Source organism: Sminthopsis crassicaudata, chromosome 3 (assembly GCF_048593235.1).
Source record: "Sminthopsis crassicaudata isolate SCR6 chromosome 3, ASM4859323v1, whole genome shotgun sequence".
Taxonomy (NCBI): Eukaryota; Metazoa; Chordata; class Mammalia; order Dasyuromorphia; family Dasyuridae; genus Sminthopsis; species Sminthopsis crassicaudata.
In genome coordinates, this window is record NC_133619.1 from 63198873 (window position 1) to 63217083 (window position 18211).

An 18211-nucleotide genomic window follows, 5' to 3' on the forward strand; every position below is an offset into this window, starting at 1 on the left:
TCCTTGGTTCACAGTATTAGTGCACCAATAGAATATTATTATTCAGGGCAGCTAGATGGCATAGTGGATAGATCACTGGCTTGGCAGACACTATCTGTATGATCCTGGGCAAGTCACTGAATCCTGTTTGCCTCAATTTTCTCATCTGAAAATGAGTTAAAGGAAATGATAAACCTCTCCAATATCTCTGCCAAGAAAACCCCAAATAGGGTCACAAAAAGTTGGAAACAACTAAACAACAGAATATTATTATTAAAAAGGTGTGCCTTTATTTCTAGAAAAAACTTGGGGCCATTAAAGATTTAATATTTCTTTTCTTCCTATTTAATTTTTAGCCTATCTAGTTGAGTATCTATCTTGTTTTTTAGCATTATTTACATATAGACAAAGTCTACCTAATAGCATGTCATAATCTGGGCACTGGACTTTATCTACTTTGTCATTTCTGTATATGTGGTTAGATCAAACATTTTTAAAGTGGTTATGGTTCTATTCCTGGGACCTATCAACATTCCAGGGCCTGCTGTAACCAGTACATTGTCTCTTTTTTCCCTTAAAATAAGATTTTTTAAAATTGACATATTTTGAAATTTTTATAACATCAAAATTTTCTAGAATATCTCTCCCTCTTTCCTTTTTCAAGAGCCAATATTTTTAAAGCCAAAAAAAGAAGGAAAAAAATCAGCACAACTGATCAATATATCAAAAAGACTAAAAATATGTATAATGTACACTTGTAGACCTCCCACTTCTACATAGGGTTGGGATAGTTTCCTTTTTGTATCTTTTTTGAGCCATTTTAAAAATAAAATTGTAACCTTGGATTTTTTTTTTTGGGGGGGGGTAATTTCATTTTGTACCATTATAGTCACTGTGTAAAATGTTCTCTTGGTTTAGCTTCATTATAAATCAGTCCATATAGAGCTTTCAGTGTTTCTCTGTATTCATCACATTGATCACTTCTTACAATACAGTAAGATTCTATTACATTCATGTACTGCAAATTTATTTAGTTATTCCTTAGTCATTGGACATTCACCTTGTTTCCAATTCTTTGTTATTATCAAAAGTTATATATGGTTGTGTATAGATTGTTCAGGGAGGACTAGAACCTCTGGCTACCGAGTCTCTTTCAGGGCTACTTATCCACCTTTGGTATTTTCCTGACACTCAGTTCTTACCTGTGACTCCAAGAACTGTAGCACGAACAACAGTCACCTCCCAGTCAATAGTCTTGGTAATTAGGCTAAGTCAGATTGAAGGTTATCAACAGACCTCAAATCCATTGTGAATTAGGGGGTTGTCTACCACTCAGCATGTGAAGAGGTCCCCTCATGGAATGGGCAGATGAGAATAATCTATTCCAATGGCTGTGAAAGTAACTGAAGCAGATGCTATGGAACCTTAAAAGCTTGGTTAGTAAAGAAGCCAAGGTCATCCACTGCATCCTGGCTTATCCCAGGTTATCTTGACTTTTGTCTTTCCACTGGAAGATTTTGGAAGAGAGAGTGAAGCTGACAATTTCATGCAACTCTGTCTCACTTAAATCCATTTATACATTAATCAAGATACTGGTCCTCTTTATAAATGAAGAGCAAACAATAACATCGCAAAAAGTCCTACAAATACCTTGGATTGTGTGGGTTTTTAATAGGTTTTTTAAAGTTTATCTATTGTTTTTATATCACCAAGATTTCCTACTTCCTTTCCCTTCTTTCCAAAGAGTAATCCCTTATAATAAAGAATTTTTAAGAGGAAAAAGTGGAAGAGAAAAAAATCAGCAAAACAGGTTAATATATTGAAAAAAAAATCTGACAATGTTGATAATGTTGCACACCTCTGAAAAGGAGCAGTGAGTGAAGAAGCCAAGTATAATATCATATGCAAACAGGTTTGTCTGGAAGACTTCACCATCCTTAGAAACTTTTTCTTTATGTTACATATGTTGCCTCTCTCCCTCATCCCTTTGTTTCTGGAGACTTAATTAGAAATACATTGTTACAAGTTTTAGCTCAATATAATGGCTCTTCACTTCCCTGTAGTGCCCTTCTATATTGTTTTATGGAGTTTTTAGCAAATGAAAATTTAGGATGACAACCATAGTTGCTCAGAGCCAGTTAAGAAGATTCCTAACGCTTAAGACAGGAGTTTGGTTCACAAGCTAATAATCCCTGATCTCTTCATGATTGACATCAAAATTCAACTTAGCAGAAACATTTGGTTAGAGAAGGAAGGAAAATATGATACAGTAGCTGTTGGTGAATAGGCATTGGGAAAAGAAATTGGGGAAAGAGCTGGTTTTATCTTTTATTTTCTCTTTTTAAAAAATCATATTTAATATTTTCTTCATTTACATTTAAAACAATTTTAAACATTTTTTAAATCATTAAGAAATGCAAAACATTTCCATAAAAGTCATGGTGTAAAGGAAAACATAAGTGTCCCACCCTAATAAAAAACCCTCAAAGAGAAAGAGAGAGAGAGAGAGAGAGAGAGAGAGAGAGAGAGAGAGAGAGAGAGAGAGAGAGAGAGAGAGAGAGAGGAGAGAGAAAACGATTCCGTCTGTATTGAGACCCAATCAGTTTCTTCTCTGGTTATAGATATGATTTTTCATCACAAATCCTTCAGAGTAGTTGTGGATCATTATGCTACTGAGAACAAAGTCATTTACAGCTGATCACCCCAGAATTGTTGCTTTTAGTTTGTATACAGTACATTTCATTTTGCTTGAGTTCATAGAGGACTTTCCAGGTTTTTTTTTCCCCCAAGAGCATTCTGCTCATCACTTCCCATAGAAAAACAATATTCTATTTTGTTTATTAGCTTTATCTTGAAACATCCCTCAGTCTTTCAAGAGGTGGGTTACAACCAATGGCCCCAGTTTGCTGACTCTAGATACCTATAGGGCCAATGGACTCTCTATTTCCTGATCTTTATCCTAGATTATATAGGTGGGTGAGGGATAGCATGCTGGACCTGGAGTCTTCAAAACCTGAATTCAAATCCATTCTCAGACATCAACTTAACCCTCAGCATTTGTCTCATTTCTGTATAGCACCTACTTCCCAGTTTTTTGTGTGGCTCAAATGACTTACTATATATCAAGCACTTTGAAAACCTAAGAGTGCTATGCATAAATGCTTGCTAATATTCCAATTTTTCCCATTGCCCTCATACTGTTGATTCTTTCCAGCTTAGCTTGTTTGGTCATAGGCAGGGCAGGGAAAATTGATCCTATTGTTGTTCCAGCCTTTGAGGTCCTTCTGATGAACTTTGTACATCATTTTGTCCATATCTTCCCATATTTCTCTGAATTCCTCATACTCATCATTTCTTCTTATGCAATATTATCCCACTGCAGTCATATGTCATATATAAGGTGCTTATAAGTACCCATTTCTTTGCTATTATAGAGTGTTGCTATTAATATTTCAGTACATTTTGGATTTTTCACCCTGTCTTTTACATTGTAGGGACATCTGATCAAATAAGGTAATATAAAGCAGTCTGCAAACTTTGAAACATTATATAAATTTGAGTGATGATGATGATGATGATGACATCCAATGACTGGGTCACTAGATCAAAGTCTATGGAAAATTTAGTCATTTTTCTTGCATGATTTCAAATTGACATTCAGAACAGTTGGACTAATTCACAATGCTACCAACAGTATATTATTATGCCTGTCTTCCCAAAGTTCCTCCAAAGTTGACTGTGCCCCATTTTTGTTACCTTTGTTAGTTTTTAGGGTTTTAGGTATGAAGTGAAACCCCAAACTTGTTTCAGTTTGTATCTTTCTTCCAATTAGGATTTCAAGCATGTTTTCGAATGGTCATTTATACTTCACCATTGTTTTGGGGGGGAAATTGGAATTTTCTATTCTTTGTCACAACTATTTTGCTGATTCACTTGATCTTTATAATAATGAGGCTACTTTGACAGGGAGGAAAGTCCTTCTCCACATCTTCATCCTGCAGGTACTAAGAAGCTATAACAACATAGAGGAAGACTGCACTTTGTTTCCTTCCTGGTGTCTTAGACTGAAGGCCATGGGGCATACCTATGAAGTGAACACAGAGCACAATTTCCCTCGTTATACCTTAGATGTTCCTAAGGTGAGTGGTAAGCCACAAAATGTAGAAACTGAATCTACAATTTTAGCATGAATTATGAATTTATGGGCAGACAAACCCCTTTCTGTCTCTTTCCAGTACATCCTACAATTCAGCTTAGCAGTCACCTTAAGTGCCTCTGCTTTAATTTCTAAGGGATGTATTCTTGTTAAAAATTCTCAGACCAAGACCCAGTCACTCCACTGGGGTTTTCTGGGAAATCTGAGGGAATTCAGATCTGTTTCAGGAAAACATTGATCCAGGAATTGGGCTCCTCCTTCCCAACAGCTCTAAATAGCCTGAGCCCTAATTCACATTTCTGAGATATTTGAGATCTAACATTCTACCACACTCAGTCACTTCCCCTGGGGCCCAACCTTCTGCTTCTGCTTCTGCTTCCAAGTCCTTCCCCCCTTCTTTTCTTTGTCCCATGTGCCACACAATCTCAAGTCCAGGGTTTGTGTATTAGGGATCTTCCTCAATGTGTCATAAAAGAGACCTGTATGTCTCTGAAATATGATCCCTGGCAGCACCTCCCAAACTGGAAGGGATCTGGGTACAGGCCCAGCAATGGAACATTTCTGCCTTCTGAGGATTAGCAAAGCTACCTCCAGTCAAGCCTACAAGAGCTTGATAGCACATGGTATTGATGGAGTGCTAAATTTGAAATCAAGAAGATGTAAGTTTAAATCCTCTCTATGGCACTTAATAACCATGTGACACTGGGCAAGTCAACCTCTATCTCAATTTCCACATTTATAAAATAATAATAATAGTACATTCTCCCAATGTCATTGTGAAGTTCAAATGGGTCAACGTATGTAAAAATATACTTTAAATCACCATATAAATGTTAGCTATTATTCAACATGGTCACTCATGAACACTATATAAAGAAGGTTTTATAAACTCTACCTGCAAAGGGAGTACCTAGACTGGTAGCATCCCAGATCCTCAAAGAATTGAAGTGTGTATATGATGGAACACATTCATATAAAGATACTGAGAATCAGACATTTGAAAAAGTAGGCCCCAGACAATTTAGGCATCCTACAAGCTTCTTGGTGGTATGATTCCACCAATCCTGTGCCAGAATTTCCCGAGTTCAAGGGCTTAGGTCTTCCTAGATATGACCCCCACCTAGATCCCCTTCCCTAATGCTAATGCACGCCTAACCCTGGTGTGATAGAAGGGTCTAGAGCATCCCCCTCAAACTCCCCTTTCCTTCTTTTTCTGTTTTCTCCTCCTCAGCTCTTCCCTGCAGTACCTTCCCAAAGTACAAGTTATCGTACCTTATTGCTCTGCAACACCGGATCTTTGATGTTCACCTTCAACCTGATGCCAAATAGCAATCCAGACATCACATTCCGACCCACCACAGGCTTCCTCCTTCCTGGGGCCTGCCAGGTCTTCCTCCTTTCCACCTGCCCCAAGGGGGTCCCTTGGAAACAGCACCCATTAACCCTGCAGTTCAACTTCTGTCCCAAGTACATCAAGGTAGGGACTAGGAACAGGGGACCTGGGACCCACTGCCTGATCAGATCTGTGTTTCCATTCACATATATCTCCATTCTACCTTTCCTGTTTCCTCGATGACATAACATAGTGGAGCTAGAAAGGACTTTAGAGGTCATTAATCCAACTCTTTAATTTCATGGATAAATAAGAGGCCCAGAGTGATATGTGTGAATAAAAAGTTTTATTCACATACAGGGAAGGAGAGAGGAAGAAGGAACTGCAAGTATTTGTAGTCAAGTAAAACAAATTCCTTACTGGCCATATCCTAACTCTCTTCAAGGGGCCTACAACTTGTAGGTATTAACCCTCACTTGTTAATCTGAGTCAGAAAATGACAGAGAAACTCTGGGGCAAAAAGTGACTAAGGGAGAAAAGACACCTTGCTCTGCTTCCACCCCAGCTCCCCACTTACAGGAACCAGTTCGTTCATGGTTGTTAAGACTATCAATCCCATTGGCAGAGTGAGGGGGATGGGAAGCTCTTTTGGCTACATTGCCTTTTCCTGGATCCATAGGATATCATGATGATGAGCCGGGAAGAACCATTACAGCTTCAGCTGGAGTCTGGCAAAATGCTCTATTTCAAGCCCACTTATGTGGGAGGCTCCTCCACCAGCCCCTTTAGCGTCCGAAACACTACACGCCTGACCCTGTCATTTGAGTGGAGGTACGCCTACCACAACAGCAAGGTGGTGTCTGTCCAGCCTTCCAAAGGTATCATCTTGCCCAATGAAGTTATGGTGAGTTCTGCCCTGCCTCTTCACTTTTGAGAGATTGTCTGGGAAACTAGTTTTAGTGTGGAAAGCCACTATTACACCTTATTCAACCTTAAAATATGGCAGAAAAGACGGAGATAAAGAAGGGGTGGGTAGTGCAGGAAGAAATGGTAAGTCAAGCAGGACCCAGAGCTCTTGAGGGGAAGAATTTCTTCCTAATTCCTTTCTTGCTAAGGATGGATCCAAAAAGAAAGGAAGGGAACTCTCTGCAGGCAAGATCAGTCAGAACTCCCTGTTCTACCCTTTTTGTTGCCCAAAGTCATGACAAGAGTCTTCAGCTGAGGGAAAATGAGTCCCCAGAGTCAATAACATCACCAACAAACATTTCTTAATCACCTGCTATGCGTCTCACACTTTGTTAAATTGTTGTGATGCAAAAAGGTCTAAGACCAACATTTTCCCTGCTCTCTTGGGGATTAGTCTAGATAAGGGAAATGAAACATTTAAAAAAGTGAATACTTTGTGTGAAATGTTTTAGACTATTAGCTGTATATTGGAGGTCATAAGTTGGAAAGCTCTCAGAGGGCAATTAGGAAAGATTCATGAAACTATGTGAATGTGGCCATCCTGTAATTTCAGACTCATACATGGACCTTCACCCCATCTTATGAAACCAAGTACCTGATTCGGGCTGTCCTGTGGGGATGGGATGCGAGAGTTTCTTCTGGCTATTCTCCTTCCCCAACAACTCACTACCTCCTTCGAGTAATTGGGGAGGGCATTAAGGGCTTCATTACTGTGAGTATCCTTCCCTTGGATTTCTTTTTTGCCTCACTCAAGATACACCTTCTCATCTTCCTCTTCACTGTAACAGCTCTTTCACATCTCTTTCATGTAAGATAATTTATCCTATTATATTTCTTTTTTCCAGTGTATCCCTCTTTCTCACCCCTTAATTTGTGGGGTTTTAAAAATATGTCAGTCCATTATAGTTAACTCACCACCTCACTCTCTGTCTATGCATGCTCCTCCTAACTGCCCTAATAATGATAAGAGTTGTGTCACCTTCCATGTAGGTGTGTAAACAATTTGACCTTTTTGAATCCCTTATGTTTTCTCTCATGTTTACCTTTTGATGCTTTTTTTTTGAATCTTGCATTGGAAAATCAAATTTTCTGTTCACTCTGGTTTTTTTTTTTTATCAAAAATGCTTAAAAGTGCTCTATTTCATTAAATATCCATTTTCTCTTGGATTATGTTCAGTTTTGCTAGGCAGGTGAATCTAGCTCATAATCCTTCTTTTGCCTTCTTATCATATTCCAAGCCTGTGATGTAGAAGCTACTATATCCTGTGTAATTCTGACTATGGCACCATGATATTTGAATTGTTTCTGTCTGCTTGAAGTATTTTCTTCTTGACCTGAGAGCTCTGGAATTTATATTATATTATAGTCATATAATAATATATAATTATATAATATTTGAGATCTCTTTCGGTATGTGATTGGTAGATTTTTTTTTCAATTTCTATTTTGTCCTCTGGTTCTAGGGTTATCAGAGCTGTTTTCTTTGATAATTTCTTGAAATATTGCTCCATAAGGCCCTTTTAAATAGAAAACCAAAGTACTTTATTTAAAGTTAAGATAATTTTCTAAATTCCTCAGGTCCCCAAAACAGTGTCACTTAAATATATAGATAACTGAGTCTTTTCCTGTACAGTACTAAAAAATTCTTTTTTAAAATACTGTTATATACTTTCATTATCCAGTCAATGTTTCTGGGCTCTTGATTCAAGGAGTCCAATAATCCTTAAATTATCTCTCTTTGATCTATTTTTCAGGTAATTCGTTCTTCCAATGAGATATTTCATATTTTTTTCTATTTTTCATTCTTTTGATTTTGTTGTTTGATGTTTCATGAAGTCATTAGCTTTCACTAGCCCAGTTCTTATTTCTTTAGTGAGCTTTCTTAACTCCCTTTCCTTGAGGTCAGTTTTACTTTTTTAAGGAATTGTTTTTTTTTTAGTGAAATTTTGTACATCTTTGTCCATTTTTGTGTTTATTTACCAAGCTGTTGACCATTTTTTCATAATTATCTTGAATCACTTATTTCTTTTCTCAATTTATCACTTTTCTTGATTTTTAAAGTCTCCTTTTGAATTTCTCAATTTATCACTTTTCTTGATTTTAAAAATCTTCTTTTGAATTCTCCAAGTTCCTTTTGGAGCTGACACCAAATTCATATTTTTTTTTCCTGGAGGGTTCACATGTAGCCATTTTGACACTGTTTCCCACTTCTGAATTTGTGTTTTGGTCTTTCCTTCACTATAGTGACTTTTAATGGCTAGTGCTTTTTTTACCTTTTTTTTTCCTGGTCTAATTTTTTTACTTTATCTCAAAATTGAGCTCTGCTTCTGTGGTAGAGGGACATTGTCCCAAGGTTCAGGTTTTTTGTGTAACTGTCTTCAGAGCTAATTCTGGGGGTCTATAAGTTTTCAGTTTAATTCTTCTATTTAAGGAGGGATGTAATCATTGATCACCTGACCTGTGTGCTAGTCTATGAACAACCAGGATCCCTACTCCCCTGGGGTTGCATCCTAGTGTCCTACAGTTCCTCCTCATCCTGAGATGGTGACCTAGTTCTATAACCTGGGTCCCTTTTTGGGCAATGAAGCAGCCTTGCACCAAATACCAGCAAAGTGCTCCCTGTAATCTTCTGATCAGTTGTCTGGTCCCTTTACCATCTGTGAACTAAGAGTTCTGGAAGTCACTGCTGCCACTGTTGCAGCTGTCTCTAAGGTTCACAGACTGCCTGGGCAGGGCTGCAGGAGCACAGGACTTCACTGCTGCTGGGGCTCAGGTCCTTGCTGCTGCCTCGCATTAGCAATGTGCACAAAACCTCACTTGCTAGGATGTCTGCACTAAATTGAGTTCTACTCTCACATCAATGAGACAGATCTTTCCTGTAAACATAAGTTATCTTGGGCTCAAAAATTCTTTCACCCCGTCCTTTTGTTAGTTCTTTCACTCCATTATTCATCTTGAGGCATTATTCTAAAGTGTTTGGAGGAGCATTTGGGAGAACTCAGGCAATTTCCTCGCTTATTCTACCATCTTGTAATAACACAGTTAATGCTCCATAAATCTTAAAACACTGGATAAGCGTGAGTTCTTATTTCTGAACCCCGCTCTCAAGATGAGATTTTAAATGAGGGCTTGTTACTTAGATATCATCAGTGCCTGTCATGGTACCTCTTTCCCTTAAGACCTGATTTTTGAGGTAGCCAATCCAGGATACTTGTAGCTGTCCAGGCATGGCTACCATGTTCTAGCTTTGGGAAGGGCCTCCTTCAGAGTGGGAGAGAATTGTCTACCTCTGTATTTTGGGAGGCTCTTTTCTATGGGAACATCTCCAGAGCTTACTAAAAGAATTCTCTGCATGGATTGGATTTGGGCCCCTAGGCAAAAGAAAGAGAGCTGGACTTTGGGAATGTGCTTGTGGACAGTGAGCAGAGGAAAGACCTGGTCCTGCTGAATGATGGGAACTGCGCCCTTCACTACCGCCTATTTGTGGAGCAGACAATGAAAGGGCCCTGTGATCCTGAAGAGGTGGAAAGTGATCCAATTGGTATGGAGACCCGAGCATCATGACATCCCCTTGCACAGGGAACTCCATTGGGTTGGGGCACAGCACACAGAGGCTGAGTTGAGGGTTTAGTAGTGTTTGCATTCAGAGCACAGACTACTAACTGGAGGTTTAGTCCATTGCCAATTCATAGGAGTCAAAAATAAGGGAATTGTCTCATTTTGGAGAAAAGGAGGTAGAAGGTTCATTTTGAGCTCCTCTCCTCTGGTTGTCTGGTTCTCCACAAAGTCTACTTTTAAATCTCATGATGTTTTATATGGACAGAATTCAAGCTCTTCCTGGTTCAAATGTGCTGGAACAGTTTCAAGCAGGCTCAACAATAGCCTACTATAATCTACTTCCTGAGAATCAGCCATTTTAATATAAAGAGGCTCATCACTAGTAAACTAGTCACTAGGTGATGAATTTTTTGGCCATGGCAAACCAAGAAAGATACAAAATAGCCTTAAATCCCTGAATTTCTTCCTTCTACTGTGAAGTTTTAGCATTAAAAAGGGGAAAGAATCATTTCTCCACTATCTATAAATATTAATATTAATTTATTGACACTCTATTAATGATTATATTGCTGGAGAAATTGAATCATATTCATTTTTAACATTCTCACCTATGAAATATGAAATATGTAAAGTTAAATGGAAGGATATTATGGTTTTCCTAAAGAGGAAAATAGGGAATAGACTCTGTTGATTTTATTGTGTTTCTAAAAGGAATAACACATGTAATTTAATAGAACATCTTGCTGTGCCCCAAATTAGCAAAAGCCAAAAAATAGAAAGAAAAAGACTACCACAAAATAATTGTAGCTTTGTGTACCAGCATCCATTGCAAAGAATGAAAAGATAGGAAATCAGAATTTGGTAAAACCCTATAAAATAAATCAATATGTACATTATGACCGAACAACTTAAATGCAAGATTGTGTTTCAAACTGGACTGAGAAAATATGTTGGACATATGGATCAAACTTTAAAAAAAAAAAAAAGGAAAGAGGCCAAAAGTTTTTTAACTATACAGAAATATGAGATCATGGAAAATTTCTTCAAGAAAAGATAATTGGGGTGCTGGACTTGATAACACTAATGTCACCAAAAAATGAAATAGATTATGTTTTAGTAGATGAGAATAATTGGTTATTAATATGGGAATCATTTCCAAGCTAGACCATCCTCTTGGTAGAGCAGAGATCAAAATCAAATTGGGGAAGAGTTATAATTTATGCAACCATAACCTGATAATCTGACCTATTTAAATAAACTGCTGACCCTAAAGTGGGAAATGGAAAGAAGAGCAAACATTAACACAGGTTGTCACCATATCCTAAAGTTTAATTGATGTATATAACCACAATAAAACCAAAAGAGTCTCTAAATCACCTTAGTCAGCAAACACTTGATTTCCTTGTCAAGAAGAGAGATATGGTAGTCAAGCACATGATAGTTTTAAACATAAGCTTGTTTATAACACCTTTTGGAAAATAGTTAAAATAGTTGGAATACTTAAAAACTGTGAGTAATATATTATAAAATGCTCAGAAATGTTAGAAGGAAAAATCAGGTTGGCTTGAGAGCCAATTAAGTCAGAGCATCAATAATGAAACTGGGAGAACAAAAGAAAAAATAAAAAGATTAAACTATTTTCAATTAAGTGTTAATGAAGTAATCACATTTGAACTCTTAATATCATTAACTCTGGAGGTGATATATGAATAAGCAAAAATAGAAAAAGAACTGGATTAGTACAAGTGCACATAGTGAATATCTGTGGTGGAAATAACAATGTTGAGAGTAACAAGAGGTTGCTCTCAAAGGTATATGAAAGAGATAAAGCTATAGAATTATTAGGAAAAATATGAATACTATTACTTTCCAAATAAAGGTGACCAAGAAGATATCATACTACCCCATATATGCCTATTTTCTCATTTCTACCATATTTTAATTAGTGAGATCTTTTAGAGCACGGGCTAGATTTTGCCACCTTTGCATGCCCAGTATCAGATTTGATTTAAAATAATCTATAAACACATTGAGGACATTAGGAACCTGGGAACTGAAAGGAATTTGAGAGGCTCTTTATGCTGTACATGAACAATATACCCAACAAATAATCTAGCCTCTTCTTGAAGTTCTCCAAAAAGGAAGAACCCAATACTTCCTGAGGTAATTTATAAGTGACATATAATTGGAAGTGTTTCCTTACATCATGATAAACATCCAAACATAGGTGGCCACTTGCATTATGGCTGTGCAGCAAATAAGACTCAAACCCAAATAAGGCTCATAATTATCCCAATCTGGCTCATAAAGGCAACTTGAAATAGTATTTCCTCATAGCCACAGAGGGAAATATGGACACTCAGTTCTAGCTCTCCTGAGTCATCAAGCCATCTTATTTGACTGATCATTTGAAGACCATCACAGAATAATGTTATCATGTTATCATGGCCATCTCCCACCCTCTAATCTCAAGGGTCCACATAGTTTACTTGCACATGTTTCAAGGGATGATACTCTCCTAAACAATCCACACCTGTTACATAGCTTTTAAACTGCACACACCTCTTTTTGGTGTCTTTAGCTTTCAATAGTTACAGCTCATTCAGATACATATTTTCTAATTTATAGTGACCTTGCTTTCACATTTATATATATATATATATATATATATATATATATATATATATATATATATCTTTTTTAAAAAAATCTAAGTTATTTGATAACTTCTGTGTACTCAAGTTCCTTTATACATCTTATCTCAGAACTTTTTTGTGCTTTCAGAATTTTGAAGAACTTGCCATTGACAAAATTTCACAAAATGCAAGATTCTGTTACGCTCATTTTTTATTTTCTACAAAAATCATTAAATTTGATAAGAGTAGAAAACCACTTTAAAAGCTTTCCTCCAATAAGGTATCTCCTTCAAGAATGGGAATTCCCCCCCCCCCTCATCCTAACTATACATATGAATAATTAAGGTATAAAATAGGAAAATTCAGCCTGGTCCTGGAGAATTACAATGCAAAGGCCTTGTGGAAAAAAGTTCCAAGGCCCTCTTGCAGATGACACTGCACTGACTGCATCAAGCCCCTGCTACCTTCCACAGTATTTAAATGACATGTCACTCAGAAAAATTCATCATAAATATTCACATAAGAAAAAAACAAATGGATGAATTCTGACTACCCTAACTATGATATATAGTTCTGTGAATATTCAATAAAACTGGTCCATCAGTGTTGCACAGACACTATAGATGGAGAGTAAACTCAGCTCAAGAATTGAATTTGGAAAGTGAGCACTTTTAATTACCTCAAACATTTCCCTGAAACAAAAACTCACCTTTTAGGCTTGGTATTCCTCCATACTGACTGTAAGTCATGAAACATCTCCCAAGAATGAAAAACTTGAAGTCTCTCAAAGGGCAATGTGAAGACCTTTTTGGGAAGCAAAATAGACCAGTATTTTTCCAGTGATGAATTGTGAACAAGCAGCAGCATAAGATATTTCAGAGAGATTTAATAATGGAAATTTAACAATGGAAAAAAGAAGTGGCTTAGTCGTGCAATAAGAATGAGACTCATCTTTTACATCCATGTAATGTTAAGATGCTTCCCTTTCCTTTCAGCACAGTGGGTGGATTCTCTGTGCAGAGAGGATATAGATTATAGGAGGATACATATATATGTTAGACAATATAAGAAAATGTGGATGGGTTGCAGTCTGCCCTACTGGAGGAAGTCTCCATAGGGAGATATCATAGGTACACTGAAGTATTCCCCAGTTCTCTAGTGGGCCTGGATGTGTGGGGATAGGGAGTAGGGTAGAAGAACTAAGTATTGGACATTGTTGGATACGGGATGGGGAAGAGGAAAGGCAGCCTACACCTGCCTAGCTCATCTCTCTCTCCCATTCTGAGCAGTTCTGAAAATGGACAAAATGGAGGGAATGCTGCCTGCCCGGTCACAAGAAGCCATCTGCCTTACCGCCTGCCCCACTCGGCGCCTGCAGTACATTTGGACTATCAGATGCTCCATCCTCACTCGTGATGGTACTGGATATTGAGAGACAGAGACAGACAGAAAAGGCGGGGAGGAAGAGAGATAAGCACTTGCATTGTTTGGATGAGGGCTCAGATTAGCAAAATGTAGAAGGAGTATGTCGGTATAGCCTAGTGATCATGGGATATTGAAATGTTTAGTAAGAACGCAGGTCAGAGGGAGAATGTTACTGGGGCCACTCACTAGTGGCTGCTGGGGATCTAGTTCTGACCAGCAGAATGTGAGAAGATGATAATGATACAAGGAGACTGAGAGGCAGGTGCATTCTCTGACATCTCTCCTCCTTCCTCTTACCTTCAATATATTGTATTCCCAATTCACAAGCAACATCTGCACCAGGAAAGGCTGATTGTCAATTCCTTCAAATGTGTTATGACTCACAACTGTGGGGGCTTTCAGAGAACTGCTCCCCTCCTTAATGGTACAGTCCCCTTTAACCCTTTACAGGCTTTCTGTGTTTCACACTTAGGCATAGTCCTTAACAGGGGAAAGACTGTTTCTGAAACTTGCCGTGTGACATTAGGTAACTAATTATGCTTTTCTGGATCTGTTTATCTATTTGTAGAATAGTTAATTACACCTACTTTACAGGATTGTTTGGAAAATCAAGTGAAATAATGGCTTATGGTACTTGGAAAGTTCCATAAAATGCTATTAAAATGCAAAAAAAACCAAAAACCAAAAAACAAAAAACAAAAACACCACCACCATACAAATTTAAGCCATTTCTCTTATTTTATATAGCATTTACTTTCTCCCCCCCCCTCCCCCCGGCTGGGGTTAAGTGACTTACCCAGGGTCACACAGCTAGGAGGTGTTAAGTGTCTGAGATCAGATTTGAACTCGGGTCCTCCTGAATTCAGGGCTGGTGCTCTATCCACTGTGCCACCTAGCTGCCCCTAGCGTTTACTTTCAAGGGTAGAATACCAGGGAAATGTAGACTGTATAGATCTCAATCTATAATCAAGAAATGTGGATTAAGCACCTACTATATGCCTAGCACTGTGGATACAAATAAGATTCTGCCCTCAAGCAGCTTATAATCTAATTGGGGAGGAGACACATAAAAGAAAGCAAGGTATGTTTGTGAGTGATTTGTGGAAAAGTTCAAGTCTAAAATGAGTAAGGGAAGTAGAAGTGAAATGTTTGTACTTTGTTGTCCCCTCCTTAGATGAAGGTTGAGGAGTTCATTTCTCCATCTTCCCAATCAAAGGGGCAGAGGGAACCAATGAGGTATGAGTACCAAGGAGAATTGGATCTTGTAAGAGTTACTAGGAAAAGAAAAGAATATAGAACAAAATTCCAGCACTGGGAGGGACTTCAGAGATCATTTAATATGACCCATCATTTGATAGAATAAGAAATTAAGATTCAAGAAGGGAAGGGTCTATAATCACATTGGTAGTTAGGGTTAGAACTAGAATTAGATCCTGGTCTCCTGACATTAAATGTAGCACCTTTTTTCAGGCAAAGAGACTCTTCTGCTCTCCTTAACTTCTTCTTTTCTTCTTCAGAAAGTAAATGTGGAGCTAAGGATGTACTATGCAAGGTAACAATGATGGGGGTGTATCCAACCCTCTCAATTGTGGATGCCTGTGCAACAGGCAGTGCTGGGGGCATCACTCGTCCGCATTTGTGGCAGCTCCTCTCCTTAGAAACTCTCAACAACTACCTCGAGCGGGACCCTACTTCCTGGGAACTTACCTATAAGGTGCCCACCCGACACAGGTAAGGGGAAGGCTACCTGTGTGGAAGTACACAGGGTTCCCCCGGTTAGGACATAGAAGATGAGATGGGAATAGAATAATGATTGAGGTGGAATTTTCGGAGAATTTTCCTCTATCTCCCACTTCCATGAATATGCTTGCTGGTGCTTCTTGGCATGTCCCATCTTGTTCTAGGATGCCTCTTATCAACCCCAGTGGGATAAAGGGAAGTCCAGAAGCCAGCTCAATTTATGGGCCACTCTCCACAGATGAGCTAGTCATGTGGATCTCAAGTGAATGATCTTTCTGAGTTTTCCTGGTCCTCTTTTCATGATTTTCCTGATTTCTCTCCTCAATATAGCACAAACAGGATTCCCTCCTTCTTCACCCCTTTGAGGCTTGATTTCAATTTTGGGGCTTCACCCTTTGGATCTGAGCCTTCAGTAGTGTTCCTGTTGCTGAAGAACAGTGGTGTGGTTCCTTTGAACTGGTATGGCCAACAATGGAGGAGGGAACTGGGAGACCCAGGGTTAGGTAAACAGAGTGAAGTCTACATTGGAATCTGGAAGGGTGGTGAAACCAGAACAGTGGGAAAAACAGAGAGGCTTAGAAGGCCAGTCCATTATGATGAAACACAAGGAGGGACTCTCAGGAAGACATCTCCTCAGATTCACCATCAGTCAGTGTTTCTGCCTATAGAACACATTTCCTTCTTTGTCTTTTTTTGTAACCTTAACATGAGTCTTTCAGGCATAATCCTGTCACCTGCTTAAAATACAAATGTTGGGGTTGTATTAAATGAGTTTTGTATAATCCATATTATATTTTTGATTAGTAAAATGTCTAAATTTTCCACCATCGGGGGCAGCTAGGTGGCGCAGTAGATAGAGCACCAGCCTTGAAGTCAGGAGGACCCGAGTTCAAATCTAGTCTCAGACACTTAACACTTCCTAGCTGTGTGACCCTGGGCAAGTCACGTAACCCCAGACTCAGAACAAATAAATAAATAAACAAACAAACAAATAAATAAATGAATGAATTTTCTACCATCACCTATTCTGCTCTCGGTTCTCCTGTATTCGTGCATCAGTTCTCCTGTATTCAGGACAGATATTGGAAGTCCATAGAAAAGGCCAAATTTATGACAGTAGGATGTACAGATAAGGAGCATTGTTCTCTCCTCTACCCCTATTTTTATCGTTTTTAAGAAGAAAGGACCTTTGGTGTAAAATTGGTAGAAATTGGTCACTAACTGATCAGGATTTCAGTTTGTGTGTAATAGCTTAGATGTTCTATTGGTAAAGATCCCCATGTTCTCATTGCTCTGTGAATTTGGAATTAGGGACTGCCTTTGACTTTTCTTTGGATCCCTAGTACACAACATATGGTGCCACTCACATTGTAGGTATTTAGTAAATGTTTATAGACTATTTCTGTTCATTTTTGGACCAACCTCAATTTGGTTCTTTAAGTGATCTTTGATTTCATCATTAGATTGAGTATTCAAAACCTTCATGTCTCTTCATCCTGTGTGGCTCTTATCCATGTTCTTCCCCAAATCAACCTCCTTTTCAAGTGATTCATGTCTCTGACTGTTTTTATTGTAATACTTGTAAACAGTTTTTCACAATGACAATGTTCAAGTCTACTCATGATGAACAGGCACTTCTGAATTGTTGACTTAAACATGATAGTCCATTTTTACAGTAACTGATGTTTCAAAAAATTAGTTTGCTTCTGGGTAAAATTTTGACATGTATTGAAATTTCCAAGCAGTTTCTCAAATGCAACTTAGTTTACACTCTTCCTATTTAGTTCTGGGTTCAGTGCATTGTCCTTCTGTAGTGTCTGTCCATTCTTCCTTCTCAAAGAGGGTAAATGACATCAGGAGGATGATTGATGAATGAATTGGATATGAGTAAGGCAGAGTTGTGGCAAAGTTATCAACCTCATTCTCTCCTCCAGAGTCATCAGAGTTCATTGCCAAGACAAAGGTCAAAACAACTGGCAATATGGACTAATGAACTTCATGTCACAAGATAGGTATTAGGTAATCTTTCTTCATTTGTGCCGGTGGATCAACTTTTTTGCATGATTACGGATCTCATGTAGAAAACTCTGATATATTCTAGGGCTTGAAGCCATCAAAACAAAGTGATTCATAAATGGTACTATCTGGATGACTTCATCAGTCAGGAAACCCATCTTTTATTTAAACTCTGTCCTCCATGACTAGAGCAAACATTGTGGCTAGCATAGAGTTGCTATTTTTATGCTTCACTTTACATATTTCATCAAACTAAATTATCTCTGTTATCGGAGATTATGGATGTTTTCTATGGATGAATGAGAGGAAAACACTGAGAAGAGAGAGCTTTCATGGTGGCATTTTGTTCTATAACATCGGATTTAAAAAAAAAGATGTAGTTACAAACAATGAGCACAATAG

At 38.1% G+C, this 18211-nt stretch overlaps 1 protein-coding gene across 1 annotated transcript in view; it reads left to right on the top strand.

Annotated features, from left to right (window-relative positions):
- The window catches only part of CFAP65 (cilia and flagella associated protein 65), a 49038-nt gene that overhangs the window by 14851 nt on the left and 15976 nt on the right, over positions 1-18211 (top strand). The window contains 8 exon segments of the mRNA XM_074298721.1: positions 3981-4118; positions 5367-5612; positions 6148-6372; positions 6988-7146; positions 9810-9975; positions 13918-14046; positions 15571-15784; positions 16124-16252. Of these exon segments, the coding sequence (XP_074154822.1) occupies positions 3981-4118; positions 5367-5612; positions 6148-6372; positions 6988-7146; positions 9810-9975; positions 13918-14046; positions 15571-15784; positions 16124-16252 (1406 nt within the window).